Source organism: Schistocerca serialis, chromosome 4, assembly GCF_023864345.2.
Source record: "Schistocerca serialis cubense isolate TAMUIC-IGC-003099 chromosome 4, iqSchSeri2.2, whole genome shotgun sequence".
Taxonomy (NCBI): domain Eukaryota; kingdom Metazoa; phylum Arthropoda; class Insecta; order Orthoptera; family Acrididae; genus Schistocerca; species Schistocerca serialis.
The window spans coordinates 861970868-861991696 of NC_064641.1; the positions used below are offsets into that span (position 1 = coordinate 861970868).

The 20829-nt window shown below is 39.2% G+C and overlaps 1 protein-coding gene across 2 annotated transcripts in view; it reads left to right on the forward strand.

Moving 5' to 3' along the window:
- LOC126473506 (DNA endonuclease RBBP8-like) overlaps positions 1-20829 on the forward strand; it is an 89185-nt gene that overhangs the window by 61920 nt on the left and 6436 nt on the right. For both annotated transcript variants that reach the window (XM_050100598.1, XM_050100597.1), the window contains exons 4-5: positions 4254-5241; positions 10774-10941. In XM_050100598.1, coding sequence (XP_049956555.1) covers positions 4254-5241; positions 10774-10941 — 1156 coding nt within the window. The remainder of the gene's footprint in view (positions 1-4253; positions 5242-10773; positions 10942-20829) is intronic.

Below are 20829 nucleotides of genomic sequence, written 5' to 3' on the forward strand. Positions count from 1 at the left end.
CGAAATACCCTCAGACTTCAAGAAGAAAATAATAATTCCAATCCCAAAGGAAGCAGGTGTTGGCAGATGTGAAAATTGCCGAACTATCAGTTTAATAAGTCACAGCTGCAAAATACTAACACGAATTCTTTACAGACGAATGGAAAAACTGGTTGAAGCCGACCTTGGGGAAGATCAGTTTGGATTCCGCAGAAATGTTGGAACACGTGAGGCAATACTGTCCCTACGACTTATCTTAGAAAATAGATAAAGGAAAGGCAAACCTACATTTCTAGCATTTGTAGACTTAAAGAAAGCTTTTGACAATGTCGACTGGAATACTCTCTTTCAAATTCTGAAGGTGGTAGGGGTAAAATACAGGGAGCGAAAGGCTATTTACAATTTGTACAGAAACCAGATGGCAGTTATAAGAGTTGAGGGATATGAAAGGGAAGCAGTGGTTGGGAAGGGAGTGAGACAGGGTTGTAGCCTCTCCCTGATGTTATTCAATCTGTATATTTAGCAAGCAGTAAAGGAAGCAAGAGAAAAATTTGGAGTAGGAATTAAAATCCATGGAGAAGAAATAAAAATTTTGAGGTTCGCTGATGACATAGTAATTCTGTCAGAGACAGCAAAGGACCTGGAAGAGCAGCTGAACGGAATGGACAGTGTCTTGAAAGGAGGATGTAAGGTGAACATCAACAAAAGGAAAATGAGTATAATGGAATGTAGTCGAATTAAATCGGGTGATGATGAGGATGTTAGATTAGGAAATGAGATGCTTAAAGTAGTAAATGAGTTTTGCTGTTTGGGGACCAAAATAACTGATGATGGTCGAAGTAGAGAGGATATAAAATGTAGACTGGCAATGGCAAGGAGAACATTTCTGAAGAAGAAAAATTTGTTAACATCGAGTATAGATTTAAGTGTCAGAAGGTCTTTTCTGAAAGTATTTGTATGGAATGTAGCCATGTATGGAAGTGAAATGTGGACGATAAATAGTTTGGACAAAAAGAGAATAGAAGCTTTCAAAATGTGGTGCTACAGAAGAATGCTGAAGATTAGATGGTTCAAATGGCTCTGAGCACTATGGGACTTAACTTCTGTGGTCATCATTCCCCTAGAACGTAGAACTACTTAAATCTAACTAACCTAAGGACATCACACACATCCATGCCCGAAGCAGGATTCAAACCTGCGACCGTAGCGGTCGCGCAGTTCCGGACGGTAGCGCCTAGAACCACTCGGCCACCCCCGGCTGAAGAAGATTAGATGGGTAGATCACATAAGTAATGAGGAAGTATTGAATAGAATTGGGGAGAAGAGAAATTTGTGGCACAATTTGACTAGAAGAAGGGATCGGTTGGTAGGACATATTCTGAGGCATCAAGGGATCACCAATTTAGTATTGGAGGGCAGAGCAGAGGGTAAAAATCGTAGAGGGAGACCAAGAGATGAATGCGCTAAACAGATTCAGAAGGATGTGGGTTGCAGTAGGTACCGGGAGATAAAGAAGCTTGCACAGGATAGAGTGGCATGGAGAGCTGCATCAAACCAGTCTCTGCACTGAAGACAACAACAACAACAACAACACGAGAAGTACTAAAATTTCGCCTCACAAAGACAAGTACTGGCCAGCAATACTGACCTAATTTTTCAGTGTTCTCAAGTGAATTATTCTTTATAGAATTATGTTATATGTCTTCCACATTACACAGGAGATCTCGTTCTCATATTAAAAGTGTGTTCAACATGTTATGACCAGTCACTGTAAGTATTACTTTTAGCTGTTGCTTACAACTCAAAAAATTCTTTTGTTAAAATACTGAAGTAAATCACAATGGATAATTCAGTCAACAGTGGATTGTGTACTGTTGCCACATTTCCTGACAGGTCAAAACTGTGTGCTGGAGCTGAATGTGAATCCAGACTCTTGTCTTTTACAGTCACTGCTGTTACCGACAGAATCACTGAGGCTTGATTCACAGACTACCTCCAGAGCAAATAGAGGAGAGATAATTACAAAACTGATGCTGTGAAAGTGGATCCTGAGTTGTTCCCGTATAGTTCAGGTCTGGTAGTAAGAGCATTCACTGTGAGAGGCAGTGATGTGCATCAGAGTCTCTGCCCAGTGTACTATTTTATTCTAATGGGAAATTTCATAGAGGTTCTTGTTTTGTAGGGAACAAGAAAAAACATATTAGATGTGTTTGGTAAGTCACATCATCTTTGTTTTTAGATATATTTTTCCCACGTGGAATGTTTTCCTCTATATGATACAGACACAAGCAGACATATGTAAAGGCCTTTACATATGTCTGCTTGTGTCTGTATATGTGTGTGTGTGTGTGTGTGTGTGTGTGTGTGTGTGTGTGTGTGTGTGCGTGTGTGTGTGTGTGTGTGCGCGCGCACCTGTCCTTTTTCCCCCCTAAGGTAAGTCTTTCCGCTCCCGGGATTGGAATGACTCCTTACCCTTTCCCTTAAAACCCACATCCTTTCATCTTTCCCTCTCCTTTCCTCTTTCCTGATGAAGCAACCGTGGATTGCGAAAGCTTGAATTTTGTGTGTGTGTGTGTGTGTTTGTGTGTGTGTGTGTGTGTGTTTGTGTTTGTTTGTGTGTCTATCAACACACCAACGCTTTTGTTTGGCAAGTTACATCATCTTTGTTTTTAGATATATTTTTCCCACGTGGAATGTTTCCCTCACGTAAATTTCAAATGTTTAAATATGGCTTTTGTAATGTTCCTCTTCGTTGCTTAATGTTCAGTGATCTATCTTTGAACCAGAAGTTGACTATAATTTTGAAGCAATTGTATGGAATTGCACATCCACATCTAAAATTCTAAGTTATTACTTAGCTGATTATCTCTTTGTGTCCTGCTTGTCACGCATCCTATTCTCATAATAAGAAACATTAACTGATTTAAGGAGTGTGATATTCAGGTAGCTCCCAAAGATTATTCAATAAAATAAAGTTCCTGAACTTTAAAATAATTGCATTCAGCAATATTTTGCACTCTGAACTAATCACACAAAATACATCTGCCTTCAGCAGTTCTACAAAAGTATACCAGCTCCAGTCCCACCAAGACTGTCCATTTACAACTATGACCCTGCCAAGACTGTGCACAAGGAAGAAGAACAGAGAGATAACATACAAACCAAAGAGTTTACATCTTTGATGATAACAATTGCTGATAAATCTTCAGAAGATTAATAAAATGAAATTTCAAACTTTTAAGTAAACTACTTCGACATTAATTCATATATGCAGAATATGAATATTTAAGTATGAAATAACTAGTTTTTATCAACATGTATTTATATTAAGTTATTGTTATGCTATTAAAGATATCAGTACTCTCTGGTATTTTATAATTCTTATTATATAATTGGCTTGATTGACTTACACTTTGTATCATATGGAACTGGGGACCTAGAAACGACAGAGAGGCTTCATCCCCACCGTAGCCTGCAGTGGTACACAATCCCACAACAGTTTACTCACCCCGCCCCACACCGAACCCAGAGTTATTGTGGTGTTCATCCCCCAGTGGACCCCTCAGGAATGTCTCCACCAGACAAGTGCAACACCAATGTTTGCATGGTAGAGTAATTATGGTGTACGCGTACATGGAGAAAGTGTTTGCACAGCAATCGGCGACATAGTGTAACTGAGATGGAATAAGGGGAACCAGTCCGCATTCACCAAGGCAGATGAAAAACCCCCTTAAAAACCATCCACAGAGTGGCCGGCACAGCCAACCTCGACACTAATCCGCTGGGCGGATTCATGCCGGGGACCGGCACGCCTTTCCGCACGGCTAAATGGGTGGGCTGATTTACGTTTTACAAAGACTGTCTTGTATATAGGCTACAACCAAAAAACAACTGTAAAGCAATAACTGAAGTGTGTGTGTGTGTGTGTGTGTGTGTGTGTGTGGTGTGTGTGTGTGTGTGTGTATATATACACACGCTAGTGTGACCCTGTGTTGTCCAGGTACACATACTCAATGAGTAGCTTTGAGTAAATTTTAAAAAAAGTAAATTACATAATTTAATATCCTAATGTGTTTACATATCATAAGGATATGTATTCTGTCCTTTTTTGTGTTACTGGTTGGACATTGTGGCATTATTTGTGTCCTAGTCTTATATAAGTTGCTGTGAATTTTGCATTAAATTTTGTGGTGGAAGTTTCCTTTATATTACATTTCTTGTAGATGAGACATTTGTTACAGAAAATTCATGACGAGGCTTCTGTACCTTTTCAGCAAATATTTTAAACCTTCAGAATGGACAAGACAGTGAGCCAGATGAGAAGAAGTCTACAGCAAGAGCATATGATCTGGTGTCTCAGATGCTTCTCGGAACCACCAAGCCTCCAGTTCAAGCAAAAAGACGATGTAGGGAGGAAAGGAATCTTGACACATCAAAGAGAAAAAAGATAAGATCAACAAACAAACATTTAGAGCACAGGGAGTGCATTTCAGACTCTGAAGAATCCACACCACAGCATGACTCAGATATGTTGCAGAAAGATGACCTTGCTCATGCTTCAAAAAATATTGTTATTCCAGAAACTCTGTGGTCATTTCCACAGGCAACTGAATGGCCGGTGCAACTTGCAGATAACAAATTGGACAAAGAGGTTCAGAAGAAATGTTCTGGTGAAAATTCAGGTAAAACAAGTCCTGTAATTAGCAGCAACACACCAATAAAACCATCATTAAAGCATGTCAAGAATTTATCAGAAGTTCAGGTTTCCAGTAACAGTCCTGGTAAAGTTCTATCAGTTACTACCTCTAATGCAGAAAGTAATACTGTTGCAGTTCTTAAAAGCACAACTGATGATGAAAACCAGGATTTAGGGAAATCCACGTCGCGGGCAGACTTGACAAACAAAATTGGTAAAAAGCCAGATTTTTGGAATTTGAAGCCCAACTACAGTGTTGAGCTTAAACCTGGAGATAAGCAAAGTCGTAGACTGAAACAGACTCAGCTCTCAGTAGGATCCTTTGCAAAAAGGATAGATGTTGGATCACTTGAAGAATTTAATGAAGGAATCCGAAAAACTTCAACACAATACTCAGCAAAAATTTGCACTGATTTGGAGGATGAGCTACTGCAAAAAGCCATTCAGGAATCACTCAAGTACTCAGAGGATAGGCTTTGCATCTCAGAGGATGATGACATTGTTGCTGAAAGCCCAAATGCTTCACAGAAGAAAAAAGCAAACCCCCAGCAAGATAACATAAACAGGTAAGATTTATTGAATTTCATAAATACTTTGAATGATAGTCTTTGTTAAAACCATAGAATATTACTTGTAATGCATTAGCTATAAACACCGACTTTTTGCTTTGGGTCATTGAGTGTGTGTGTGAATAGATGATGTGAAGAAATATTGGATCATACCGTTACAGCCTTTTATAATCCATTGTAACGAGTGAACACAGCACTGTCGTATCGGAGAAATATTTGTGAGGATCCTGCATTAAATATCCATTTAAAATTAGCTGTTGTATAGATGGCTTACAAATGTTAAACAAAAAAGTAAAACCTTTCTAGTCTCCCAACCACTCATCTGGTTCATCAGGTTTATTGTTGATATGTGTGTGGTTCAGGTTTATTGTTGTAGTGTGGACTCAGGATCAAGACACCCTATCCACATTTCTTAGCAATCTACACACTTTTTCTTACACCCACTTCATCAGATCCGCCTCTACTCAATGCGTCACCTTTCTGGACATTTACCTCAACCTCTCTGATGGCTCCATCCACACCTCTGCCTCACCCACCAAGCACCAGCAGCACTTGCGTTATGACTGCTGCCATCCTTTTCACACCAAAAAATCCCTTTGATACAACTTAGCTACCCTTGGATGATATATCTGCAGAAATGAGAACTATCTTGCCCAGTGTTACTGAGGGCCTTACAAAGAGCAATTACACCCCCCCCCCATGTCAAACCTTATCCACAAACAGATTTATTGTGCCTCACCCACAACATAAGCACTTCAGGACTGGAACAACTGAACCATGTACTTTGCCAGGGCTTTGATTATCTTTCATCCTGCCCTGAAATAAGAGCCATCCTACCCTAGATCCTTCCCACCCCTCCTGTGGCAGTGTTCCATTGTCCACACTACCTACACCACACTCTAGTTCGTCCCTGTGCCACTCTCATGTCCAACTCCTTGACAGAGAGCTCATATCCCCATGGCAGACCAAAGTGCAAGAACTCCCCAATCCACCCACCCAGCACCTTACTCCAGTTCTGTCACAGGCTTATACTACCCCACCAGAGGCCAGACCACATGTGAATTCAGCAATGCCGTATGCTAACTTTGCTGCAAACACAAGACAGCCTTTTATGTTGGTATGACCACCAACCAGCTGACCACCAGGATAAATGGCCACTGCCAAACTGTTGTGAAGAACAAAATTGACCACATGGGGACACACATGCAGCTGAGCATAATATGCCCAGTTTCAATGGCTGCTTCACAACATGGGCCATCTGGATCTGTCACACCACCAGCTGCTTTGAACTATGTAGATGGGAGTCATGCATGCAACACATTCTGTGCTCCCATTGTTGTCCTGGGCTCAATAGGTAACACTCTGACCCCACACCCTCCACCCAACAGTTTCCTCTTCCTCTGTCCTGTCACCCCCTGTCGGTTTAAGTACCCACATTGCCTTCAGCATGTGCGTCTTCCCACTGGCCACTAGTCATGCCAGCCCATATATCTGCCACCTCTCCCTACTGCATTCCTAGTCGTAAAACCAGCCTCTTGTGTGTGTGTGTTAATGTATTTTATTCTAGCTCATCAAAGGCTAACTCCAAAAGCTAGCAAGTTGTCTTTCCTTTGTGTGTGCCTGTTGAATACTCAACACCTCTGCCTTTTGGTCAGTGGCCTTGTTTAATCTTAAAGTATCAAAGTTTACATAAGCCTAGTATTTTATACAATACTGAGTACATCATTTCCCCAAATACTTTTAACACATTAAACAACTAATTTCGCAGGCTGTGTTATTAGTTAATCCAGCTTGTGTAGACGGGTCAAGTAAATATACCAAATAGCAACACGAAAAGACAGTCTCAACACTTCAAAAATCCCTGTGCGCTATATACACATTACACACAAACAGAAAACACTCATCAAGAGAAATATTCCAACATTTAAAAAGCACCTCTATGGTTTCTTTTGAGTAAATGTGTATTGATTATTAACATTATTTCCAGACTGCATTCAAACACGTCAACAAGGTCGTCAATTGTCTGAATGGCATTGCTGACATAATGGCATTCATAAGTAATTATAAAAATGATACATTGCACGGAACCTTGCTCTCCTTCAGTGTATTTGACACTGTCCATATGAGCAAGCAGCTGAAAATGGCACATTGCTGAAATTAGCTAATAGTGTGAAAAAAAATGACGATGATCATAATACAGCCAAGGTGGAAAATGGGAAAGTCTTTTAATCCATTTAAACAGTTTTAACAGGGAATTTGAATCATAACAAAGTGAAATAAAACATACTCTTTACTCAATGACTTTAACTTAGGATAGTGAAATACTACTACTACTACTACTACTACTACTACCACTACCACCACCACCACCACCACCACCACCACCACCACTACAAGAAAAAGAACAAGGAAAGGGTTGGGTTGTTTTGTTTTGGGGAAGGAGACCAGACAGCGAGGTCATCAGTCTCATCAGATTAGGGAAGGACGGGGAAGGAAGTCGGCCGTGCCCTTTGAAAGGAATCATCCCGGAATTTGCCTGGAGCGATTTAGGGAAATCACGGAAAACCTAAATCAGGATGGCCGGACGCGGGATTGAACCGTCGTCCTCCCGAATGGGAGTCCAGTGTCTAGCCACTGCGCCACCTCGCTCGGTGAACAAGGAAAGGAAGGTCAAGTTTGGTTTCACGGTCAGGTGTCATATTTAAAGTTACCAAAATGCAGTTCAAAATTGCATAAACTGTATTGTTAATCACTAACCATTCAAATCATGTATCAGTACAATAATACCAAGGGCAACTCAATCACTTCTTTCAATCTTCCATTTTCTTTAACTGTTCTTGTGACGTAGGAGCAACAATGTGGCAGCAGGTGTGCTCTCATAACTATAGTTGCAATACAGTTACCAAACTACGGTGAGTCTGTTTGCTTATGTGTAAAGTCAGATGTATCCTCTAAGACCTGTGATATAGTGACCATACGTTTCACCTCTGTTGGCACCTCTGTGCTTGGACTTTGCCAAAATAATCAGTGCACACATTTGCACATCTGCTCATTACGCCAGACACCACCGTTCTGTTGTTTCATCCTTGGTCGTCCATGGCTGGCTAATGGAAAGTGATAAATTATTAGCTGAGCTGTCCCAAATTCTTTGTTGGCCTACACTTGTTATTATAATTAATGTAGCGTAAGCTGTTCATGGGTCTTAAAAATTTATAATCTTCACATAAAATTACTATGTTTTCTGTATGCTCTTTTCTTATGTTTATTTGTTTTTGTAGATAATTCCTTTTTAATCATAATTATACTATCCAGCAACAAGCTTTGCTACCTTCTATGGTATGGAACCTAGCGACAATGTGTCACTTAGGACACAAGTATCAGTATTGTGCATAATAATGCAATAGACTCATAAAAAAGCTTAAAATCTCTAAATGTATAGGAGACTTATTTACAGTGTGCTGGCTTTCATGTGTGGCCTTATTACATATCAGATTGGAAGTGTCTGCGACAGGATTGCAAAGGAGATGATGGGTGGATGTATAAGAAAGATCTTACACTGGAGTCATGCACAGGGGAAAGATGCATGGCTAGCAAGGTTGGAACCAGGAATGCAACACAGTTGGACTGAGATATTACATGTATTGGGTGAGCAATGAAATACTACTGTATGGTCTGAAATGTAGTGTCCTCTAAGGTGACTGTATAACTTCCATAAAGATTTTCATGATCTCATTCCATCAGTCCTGATCCTCACAATCTTAGTTTTATACACTGTACCCCACCTGAGCACAGCTTTCAAAACTCTCTCTGCTACTTTTACATGATTTGTTGGTGCTGACTGAGTGAATGTTGCAATGATAAGGCACTGATCTGTCTGGGAGAAATGTTAAAATTTACTTCTGGCAATTCAAAGTTAGGTATTCAATAAAAGTGTTAAGATAAATGCTGAGCTGATTTCTTTGAAAGTCTGTGAAAGAGATTTTGTTCCCCATCCTCATCCGAGCTTGTGCCGTGTCTACGTACTGTGTAACAAGTGTGTTCTTTGTCCCATCTTTGAGATCAATATCCAGTCTACCCAGTACAATCAACAGCTAGTATTCTTAATATCATTTGAGGAAGCTAATCTGTTTGGCTCATCTACAAACAAATCTTGCACTCCTTTTTTCCTTAATCCTAAGAGTCCTGCTGCTGCTGTAAACCATGCTTCATAGAATACCTCTCTTATCACCAACATTTTGACAAAGTCAGCCGCTCCATTTGCCAAGGCTTCAACTACACTTAGATGTGACTTCAGATGAGGTCATCCTATTCAAAAAGATTCGTTCATCACTGCCTCTCCCCTTCCTCTAAAGTGCCACTCTTTGGGCCATCCTGTTTATGCAGTATTGTTACTGATTCTTTCCTCATTCTCACTCCCAGTACTGTGCCACATGGGGATTTCCCATGTGGATGTTTCAGAGGCAAGTTCTGTTCTGAGTACTTAGTTTACACAGTATCCTAACTCATTCCTTCACTATTGCTGTGTGCAGTCCTTTGTCCCATGAGGCTTTCCCCTGTGGATGAATGAGATGCCTTGCACTTGACCACCACCACCAGTCTTCCAGTGTTATCACAGGGGTATCACAACCAACCAAAGGTAAGGCCTTGTGTGACATTTACAATGTTTGCTCCAATTAAGGTGCATGTACTCATATGAGTGGCCACTGTCAGGCTGTGGCTAACCTCAAACCTAAACATCTAATTCAAAAACACTCTGCATAACACAGCAGTTATGACTTTCAACAGCTACTTCAATACTCCTGTCATTTGGATACACACCCCTCCCTCTTCAAAGTACCGATTCCTCTAAACTGGACAGGCTCCCTATCTCTACTACTCCCCATTCTGTGACTCTCCTTTGCTCCCTCTCTCATAATTTTCTCATAAACTTTGTACATTATGTTATTGTATTTCCTCTTTTTTTTCTCTCATGCTATACAACTTCAGTTTTATACCTGTTGCCAATATGAACTTTTATTGTGCCAATACTGCTCAGAGCTGCTGTGCATGTCCTCCCCCTCCCTCATAATCATTCAAATGTTGCAGTGCCCACATAAGTAGTGTGTGTGTTTGTGAGAAAGAGAGAGGGGGAGGGGGGGAGTCATATTTGTATCTGTTTTCTCATAGAATTTTCTCTTAAGAATTTTCATTATCGTAACTGGCTGTTACCTAGATGTTAAATGACAGTGGGATATGTAATGAAATGTTTTTAAAATCCAGAAATTACTTTTACTTATAATATATTTTAATTGGCATTCACAAGATATATGGTGATTGCTACTATTAATGACTCCCTTCTGCTTTACAATTAATATCATAGCAGACAACACATATTGACATGTCATGCTTAGTTTTCAAGTCTGCTATTTACTATTATTATAACCTTATGTGTGATATTAATTTTGTTACTTTTATTTTATGACAAATGTGAGATGTTTTGAATACTATGTCGGTATAAAACAATACAATAAAATGTTTCTTTTGTTTTAGGGTGTGTGACACAGATATAACAATATTTCTTCCTCCCAATATGGAAAAGCGTTCAAATGGTAGCACTTCATCAGTATCAAAAGCTAATTGCAGTGAAAACAAAGCAAAAAATGAAAGGCCAACAGCAAATTTAGATGCGGATAAAAAAGGAAATACCAGCTTTGACAGGTAATGTTGTATACCCCAAAAGAAATATCAGCCCCCCCCCTCTATCTCTCCCCCCCCCCCCCCCCCTGCCACCACCACAAGATAGCACCTTCTTGGCAGATGTTTTTTTCTTAAAATATTTTTCTACGCATACAGTGTGGAAAGCAGTCATGAGAATCTTTTCTGAGGCAGTAAGTAATGAAGAAGTGAACATAGGTATGATTGAACACACTGCCAATATTATTATTCCAGTCCTCGCAGAAATCTTCAATCTCTCCCTTGTTTAAGAGGTACATGTCGTACTGAGTCAAAGCAAAGCTTAATTCAACTAGTACTCAGAAATGATTAAACAAAATCAGCCAGCACCTACAGGCCAATCATCATGTTACCTGCAGTACCTAAAGCCTTGGAGTACATTGTTCATGTACAACTGACATTTTATCATAAAATTTATAATACTCTTGATAAATATAATCAGACTTCTGAAAACACTTCTGCACAGCTACTGCATTTATAAAGATGCCTGATGACATGGACAGGGGTGAAGTGACCATTTTAACACTGCTTCATTTCAGCAAGGCTTTTAATGCTGTTTGTATCCATGTATTATTTATGAAAATGAAACATCTGAATTTCTTAAACATTGTAGTACTACTTTAAAAACAGATGTCAATGAGTGCACTGTGGATCTGAGAAGTCACCGTGGAAACATGTGATCTCTGGAGGCCCCAGCATTTTGTCTTTGACCTATTGCACTTTCTCACTGTATGGTGATAATGAACATGTGTGTTGCATTCTTGTAATTTATCACTTATAAGCTGAGACATCCAATTGTAGTTATGCAACAGCCCCGAAAAAGATTGCTGCTGTCATATCAGGCACAAATGACGGCCAGTGTTCAGTAGTGCAAGGGGCAAAAAACCTGTGTCATAAACTAAACTGTAAGAAGTCACAGGTCATCATCATATCACACTGAAAGTTGATCAGTGGACATTTTCCAGTAAAATTTCAACATAATCTTGGATGATATATATTATTTGTAATTCAAAATTTTTTAAAAATATTCCAACCTTCAGCCCTGCAAATCTTTACTACTCTGATTTAGAGCAACATGGCAAAACAAAGACTGAAAACTCTTGACAACTTCAGTTAGCCATGAATGCTTACATGAAATTTGTGTGTAACATTCTGTTGTTTGATTACACCTTCTATGCTCGGTTAGGGTCTGTGTGAGCAGATAGTTGACATAAATTTCATACACACTGTTTTCTTCATCAGGTTCTTAGTTCTCCAAATCTGTACTCTCATATTGTATACCTCGCAAAAGAGATATTCTGACGTCAGCCACAATCGGTCATTAAAATAAATCCAGTTTTGACAAGTGAAAATTTGTACTAGACCGGGACTATAATCTAGATTTCCCACTGATTGAGAGTGGTCACTTTAACCACTCATGCTATCTGAGCATGCTTCCTGTCTAACCAAATTCCCATATGTCATACACTGCATATATAGTGTTCCGTGTCCATTATTCTCATTACTTTGCCTATCCAGTCTCCTGCAAGAGGTCAAACAAAGAGTGCACCTGCACTGAAGCTATCATTACTTGCCATCAGGACATGTTTACAAGTGTCTGTTCTTTCAGGTGTGTGTGATATATGTTTCACTGCCCAACTGCAGCTGGTGTCTGAATTTCTCTTTCATCATGTATATGTACGGATGCAGAATCACTAACGGTGTCTGTTATCATCATTCCACAGCTTCGCTCTTCGCCTATGCCAGTTGTTTTTGTTTAGTCCAATAGTAAAGCAGTATCTCTACCACACTGTTAACAATAGTTGCTTTTCTCACCCATATTTATTTAAATCTTCTTCCTTCCATCTCATCTGCTAATCATGCCAATTGTTTCTCACTCTTTCTCTTACCAATTAACTTCTTTCTCATATTTTATTCCTTCTGTTCTGCTGTTCTTTTTTGTAACGTGCCATTATTCACATTCAGTAAGAAGTAATGCGAAAGTGCTTAACACTAGAACCGCCGGATTTTTCTAATCCTCTTGTCAGTACATTTACAGCTTGTTCTTAGACTTTTTGTATTGTAGGGGATAACTTTTTCTGTTACAAGTAGTCACCCTAATACTCTGTTGTTTTGTTTGAATTCTACACATTATGTATTTTTATATTTTTTCTCCAAATACTTGAAAAATGTTCATCAAATTACAAAGATATCTTTGTGGCTTTTATATGTATAAGAAATACAGCCAAGTCAAAAAGCTTTCATTAGTATATGATATTTCAGCAATTGAGAAAGAACATGTAATATAGACTCAATACGTTACCATAATTTAGAGGTCTACACTTCGATACATATTGTCTAAGGGTTAGCATTACAGTCTGTGAAAGTAAATACGTTCTTTATAGATACCTACAGATCATCATTGGCTGTAGACTATAAGCTTTGCAGCCTGCACAGACATAGGAAACTGTAACAAAACAATTCTTGAAACTTCCTGGCAGGTTAAAACTGTGTGCTGGACTAAGACTCAAACTCAGGACCTTTGCCTTTTGTGGGCAAGTGTTCTGTTGTCTGAACTGCCCAAGCAAGACTCACGACCCATCCCCACAGCTTCACTTCTACCAGTACCTCGTCTCCTACCATCCAAACTTCACAGAATTTCTCTGCCCCGTAAGAAAGCATATTACAGAGATGCAGTTTAGCCTCAGCCTGCAGGATGTTTCCAGAATGAAATTTTCACTCTACGATAAGAGTATATGCTGATACGAAACTTACTGCCAGATTAAAACTGTGTGCTGGACCAAGACATGAACTCATGACCTTTGCCTTTCACGGAGAAGAGCCCTGCCAACTGAGGTATCCAGGCACAACTCGCGACCTGTCCTCACAGTTTCACTTCCACCAGTCATGCTTGGGTAGACCAGTTGGTAGAACACTTGCAGAGCACTTGTCTGCGAAAGACAAAAGGTCTCAAGTTCACGTCTCAGTCCAGCACACAGTATTAATCTGCCAAGAAGTCTCATATCAATGCACACTCTGCTGGAGAGTGAAAATTTCATTCCCCAGAACATTTCTTGTAGACTGACCCTGGTTTCTGTATAATCTCTGTGAAGTTCCACAATGAGCTCGAGAAGGAAGTCTCACCTTGTTATTCTGATCTTTGTTCATCTTGTAGGTTACCCAATCATTGATGCCTGCTAAATCTAGAATATTATAAAAATATGAACTAGGCACATTTTATCACCAGCTTTCACAGAGTACTGGCAAGCCATCTGGTCAACATCATGTACCACGTTTGGAGTTTCCCTGTAACATGTCACTGTTATGCTTTAAGTACATGTATGTTTCAATTTGTACATCTGGATGCAAGGAACTCAGAATTATTACAAGTGTACCTGGCTTTACTTGGTACACTGTGAGGGTAATACTGTTTTTGAGAGCTACAGTTTTGCATACTTTCTCACAAGCTTTCTTCATACACTCAGGCACTTCCCTTCCAACTTTGTTGATTGTACCGAGCAAGGTTCTTTGACTCTTGTTACACTTCTTATATAACTGATGGAGTACACATTGCTCCTCAAAATGCTTTCCAGTGTTGCATCTCATGTCTGAAGTGCTGCAGCTCACATATTCGTCTTGCTCATGTTACAAGCATATTAATCATGCCTCTTCAACACTTGGCAAAGTGTCACATCAGAAAAAGAAATGTCGGGCATGGCCTTTCTGCATACATTTCCAGAGTGATGGACGGAATCGGCACAAACATGGCATAAAGACTATTTATAAACTGACAAAGAAGATCAAAGAGTGTCTCAGGTCAGCAAAGGAGGAAAGGGACCCACTTGCAATGTCAGGAATATACCACATACCATGCAAATGGGGAAAAGTTTATTGGAATAACTGGACAATCAGAGAACACCAGGATCACAGAACATAAGTGGCATTGAAAGATGGGGAGAAATTGGCCACGGTAGTGGAGCATGTGCTGTGTGAGGCTGACCACACAGTAAAACTCACTGACATGGAAGTTCTGGCTGTAGAGAAGAGCTATCATGCCGCTTGTTCAGAGAAGCTGTAGAAATACACAACATAAGATTAGCTTCAACAAGAAAGAAGAAAGCCTAACGGTGAATGGATCCTGGATTCCCGTGCTGCAGCAAAGGACCACTGCAGATATCAAGAGGAAAATCATACTGAAAATAACTATGGAAAAGCCCTTGGATACTAGTGCACCAGGTACATATTATCTACAGCTACAAGCTCGACTCCAGTCTACCACCTGCACTGGAGAGTGAATCTATGACAATGCCAACCACTTGTGCTGGCGAAATATCAGAAAAAGCATCAAACAAATGACGGCCAAAGAACCTGAGACAGATGCAAACAGGCAGTTTGTCAACGAGTGGCCACGAAACCCTTAACAATTTTGTACATACTTATAAGGTTTTGAAGCCATGAAATGAGTGACCTGACATCTTCTCTTGGACAAAAATTACTGCTCATCAATGCAAATGTATGGACAGGGACTGTGCATGTTTTGACAGCTTGCTATGGCTCTCTTGTATATGTCTGACGTGAGAGCAAGCTTATCATTTTTAATTGCTCCAGTCATGTCAAACCCAACAACAAATCAAACCTGAGGTAAATTATGATTTCCTTGAAGTGATTAGGTGACATGTGAAACAAATACTAACAAAGAGATAGAGGGGCTGGCCAGTACTTACCTCAGCTCAGTACAGAAAATTTACATTCCTAGCTTTTGGAAATTTGTTCCTTCATCAGGGAGGAGAGAGGGGAAAAAAGGGAAGAAGGGAAAGTGGATTCAGTTACTCACAACCCAGGTTATGAAGCAACAGGGAAAGGTAAACAGGGAGGGTAGTAAGGATGGAGGCATGGTCGTCAGAGGGAAGCCAAAGATATTCTACTGAAGTACTGTGCCAGCTTCAAACCAAAGAGGATGCATACAGAAGTAAAGAGGTATATAGTATAAAGATAAACACAACTATGTAGGAAGAAAAGATGCGTGAATGGCTAAAGAGGAAAGGGGAAAAAGGAGAAGACTGAAGAGTAAATGGAAGTGAGGTTGGTTAAGGGAGGTTCAGTCCAGGGGGATGGCGGGATGAAAGGATGTATTGGAGTGCAAGTTCCCATCTCCGCAGTTCCGAGGGACTGGTGTTGGGTGGGAGAAGCCAAATGGCACGTACAGTGTAGCAGGTTCCTAGGTCCTTAGAATTATGCTGGAGGGTATGCTCTGCTACTGGGTATTGGACATCTAGGCAGACAGATCGTCTGTGCCCATTCATGCGCTCAGCCAGTTTAGTTGTCGCCATACCGATGTAAAAGGCTGTGCAGTGCAGGCATGTCAGCTGATAAATGACGTGTTGTTTCACATGTGGCCCTGCCTTGAATTGTGTTTTACCAGCCCCACCACTGGTAAAACATACACAATTCAAGGCAGGGCCACATGTGAAACAACACATGCCTGCACTGCACAGCCTTTTACATTGGTATGATTGCAGATTTCACTGACTCAAAATAAGCCACGGACACAGAGAATTGCAATGAATACGTCCAGATCACAAAGAGAGATGCACCAACTATAGGCTTCTGCCTTTGTGGGCAACTGTTTATATTTTAGCATTAAGTAATCTACAAACAGCCAACAGAAGTAGCAGTGCTGTGAATTTCACAATTGGTTTGTCTCTGCTGTTTAGCATAAAATATTTTTCTTTTGTGGTCATCCAAGTGCATTCACCATTCTTTTCTATCTGTCCATGAGTGATTCATGGTTTTGACGGAGGAGTTTGTCTACTGGTGTAATAATCAGTAGAGCAACTTGTCTGGTCACATCACAACTACTTTCACTTGATTCAGCACTGTCTTGAATATATTAATCAAAACTAGTTCTTACTTGTCGTTCAGTTTCACTACTGAAACTTGCTATAGATACTATACGTACCGCTTCCTTGTCTGACAATTTGTGAGTTATTTTGAATATCTGTATCATGACAAAGCACTTTTAAGTATGGCATGTCACTTCATGTGCAGCATAACTGAGCAAAGAAATGGTAAGTGGACAAAAGACCACTACCGAATTTCTAGGTGTACAGTGAGGAATAAAAGCAATGAGCGTAACTACAGATCTGTGATTTATGCTGTGGAGTCTGTTTTGAAAATAAATTAGTAACAGTATTTCAAAGTTGATGAACAAAAAATATTGTCATAGACAGAATTTTTTTTAAACAGTCATTATAACAGCTTTGACAGTTCTAATGTTAAGCACATGGCTTCCTGCTCCTTGTAACTGACTGCATTTTATATTCTGACAGAAGGGCTGCCCATAGTTCAAGCGAAGGACTAGCATGAGTGTATTTTAAACTTCTGTCAATTGGTTGAATTATTAGGTAGGAGACTTGAATGTTTTCCTGGGTGGTTGCTTCATTCTGTATGCTGCAGCATCAATAAGGCACCTACATTGACCCATTATAATGTTATATGCACGAACCTGAGATGGTATAAGAACATCCCGAAGAAAAAAGTTATTGAAACTGGGCTCTGTTTTAAACTGACTTGGTAACTTACCCGCTAAGACATTATTGCAGAGGAACAAGTTCTTCAGTTTATGTTGAAATATAATTTGTGTCATTAAAGGCAATGCTCTACCTGTGTAAGCACTGGTGAAATGAATCAGAGAAAAGCTGCACTGAGAGAAATAAATTTTGAATGATTTGATATTTTGCATCACATTCAAGGAAGGAAATTGCAAAGAAGTTTAATACATCTTTCATATCCCAGAGAAAGAAGCAACACATGTTATGAAGAAGCTGCTGTTTCTTCTACTTTCAAAACTAGTAGCAACAGCAGGAGATAGAGAGTATGTTATTGTGCTCAATATTACTCCCAAGCTATATTATCTACAAGTTGCAAATGCGTAAGTTTATGTAGTCTATTAGTGGCAACAAAATAGGGTGAAAAAAGGCTGCAAATGAATTAATAATCAATATTTTATAGTATAACGTACCACGTTCAAGTAAATAATTTTCATTTCCTATGGCTCTTCGTACCAAAGTAGGAACAAGGTTTTGGAAATTCTCTGTTGACCTGTCCATCCTATTTGAACTTGAATTAGAATAAATAATATTGGCAAAGGGCCACTTTAATGATGGTAGTTGGATAGTGCCATTCAGTACTGGAACACCTTTTGCACCGTATCACATCAACATGAGGTACAGTAGACCTACCTTCACTTGTGATGATAGTTCCCCTTTAAAATTAATAATCTAAATTTTGTATGTTATTAAGTAAGTCTTCAGTGCAAAAGCATATCTTCCTGGATATTCCATATGCATATATTGAGTGTCCTGGGTGAGATTGCTTAACTGTATGAAAGTCTCTCTGATACTCATGAAAGAAGACATCAAACTGTTTTCTAGACAACTGGTGCATTTAGAAGCCGTTTTCTCTATGTGAGAGATATTTGGTCTTTAGAAATATGATCACATTATGTCTTCTCTTCAAGAAATCTATATCAGTTTACATTTCTGTGCATCTGTCCTGCGACCCTTTATATTGATTGTAATGACCTTTGTTATTTTCTAGTCAAGTTGCATGTTTTTTTTAAAGAACAGTTCATCTGCATATTCAATTTAGAATCGAAGTGGTAGCCCATCAGGGGCTGTAGCTTTTCCTCTAATAGCAACTTCAACATTTTTTTAAAATTGTGCACATAACTTATATCTGTCATTTTTTCATCAAAGGAATGTTTGAACATACAAGTGTTGTGATCTTTGGTGCAACAATTTTGGAAGACAGAATTTAGTATTTCTACTTTAATTCTGTCATCTTCCGTATTGGTGCCACATGATCATTTTGAGAGAGGACTCTTTCAGTGACTATAAGACCAAATTGTTTCACTTCTCTTTTTTGATAACTCAGCAAGTAAGATCTTACTTTCGAATTCATTGGATGCTTCATGTACAACTGTCGTCATACTTGTTTTGATTTTGTTCATTTTTGTTATGCATCTAATTTTGCCTTTATATTATTATTGTTACTGAACCATTGTGGTTCTTTCCCATACCTCACTATATCCCATGGCACCAACTTATCTAGCACTTGGCGTACAGTATGTCTGAATTTGTGCTAAGAGCGTCTGCCTTCTCTCCATAGCTGAAGCCTGCCGATTGCTCAGATAATTTTAATTGTTTTGTATAGCATTTGTCAAACATAAATACCTTAATGCCTCACTTAACTTTTCACTGAATACCAGGGACCAATGATGCTATAGTGAAATTCATTTATTACGTTTTTTTTCCAGCCTTGGATCACATGAATGCTATGTCTTGTCTGTGTGAGATGGTATACTAAGCATGTGTTCTTTGATTCCAATCTGCATTCACTGGATCAAAATGTAAGGCATTTTGGATGATAGTTGATCCAATAAAACTCCCCTGCTGGTGACCTCTCACTAACTGCATTAAATAATATGTATAGCACAGTCATGTGATTCTTAGCTTCCCATTTTAAATTCATGTTTCCCAATCTACAGGTGACAGACCAAAATCTTCCCCTATCACTATGACAAAGAATGTGTGTGATATTTTTTCCACAGTTGTTTCGAAGTGTGTTACCACTTTGGTAATTCGTGTGGATGAATGATAGAAAAAGTAAACTCTTTCTTTTAAGCTCTCCTTTGGTGCTATCTTCTCCCAGATTATATCATATTCTGTCGAAATTGGTCTCCTTGGACATAATATTTTAGCTTACAACAATAAATACATCATTGTCATTGCTACACAGTCTACTCTTTCAGTATAAACTCCATTCTGACTTCCATATTTTACTGATTTTTGTATTTCTGGTTTCAACCAATTCCCTGTTAAAGTCTTCTGTGTGCATCGTTACTGATCAGTTTTTGTCACTCATGAGCTTACCCTAAACAATTCTATACCACTTTAATGTTGGATTTGATTTTTTGTGACCTATAATGCTATCTATTCCCTTTTATAACAACTACATGTCCTCTGCGTGTAGCTTACAGTTAGTAGCATGTGGCCGGCCGGTGTGGCCGTGCAGTTAAAGGCGCTTCAGTCTGGAACCGCGTGACCGCTATGGTCGCAGGTTCGAATCTTGCCTCAGGCATGGATGTGTGTGATGTCCTTAGGTTAGTTAGGTTTAAGTAGTTCTAAGTTCTAGGGGACTGATGACCACAGAAGTTAAGTCCCATAGTGCTCAGAGCCATTTTGAGCCAATAGCATATGGCATAGTCCTTATCAATTTAGGAGGGTTAGGAAAAAATCTTACCGTCATAATCTCAGATGTTATTGAATTTAGCATATGTTAAATTGAAGGACTAAGTAAGGAACACGTATTTTTTTATCTTCTTCTCCGAGATACAACCCTCCAAAAATGACACTGCACATGCAATTTTGAAGATGCGAATTTTGGAAAAAATTATAAAATGCTGTATCTCTGGAACAGTTCTAGATATTTTGTTGGCTTTTCTTTATTTGAAAGATAATTGCTTTATGATTACAAATAAATCCTCCATTTGGACATATCTGTCAAAGTTCTTCTACTGTTGCTGTTTGGATTTTTGTTGTTGTTGATCAGTACCATACAGTTCTACATTCCCTGAAAAGGAGAGCCCCCACTTTTAGGTTGAACAGGTTTTATAAACAATTCAAATTTTTGCCATACATAAAACCTGTTTTATTACTGCGCATTATCACATAACAGGCTCATAAAAATCAAAACCTAGCATTATTCAACATAATTTTCGTTTTGAAAGATATGTAAGAGATTAATTTTTCAAGCATTTTAAATGAATCCAAAATGTATGTGAAAGATCCAAAGACTTAAGGGTTACAATTGTTGGCTGAACTAACGAAATTT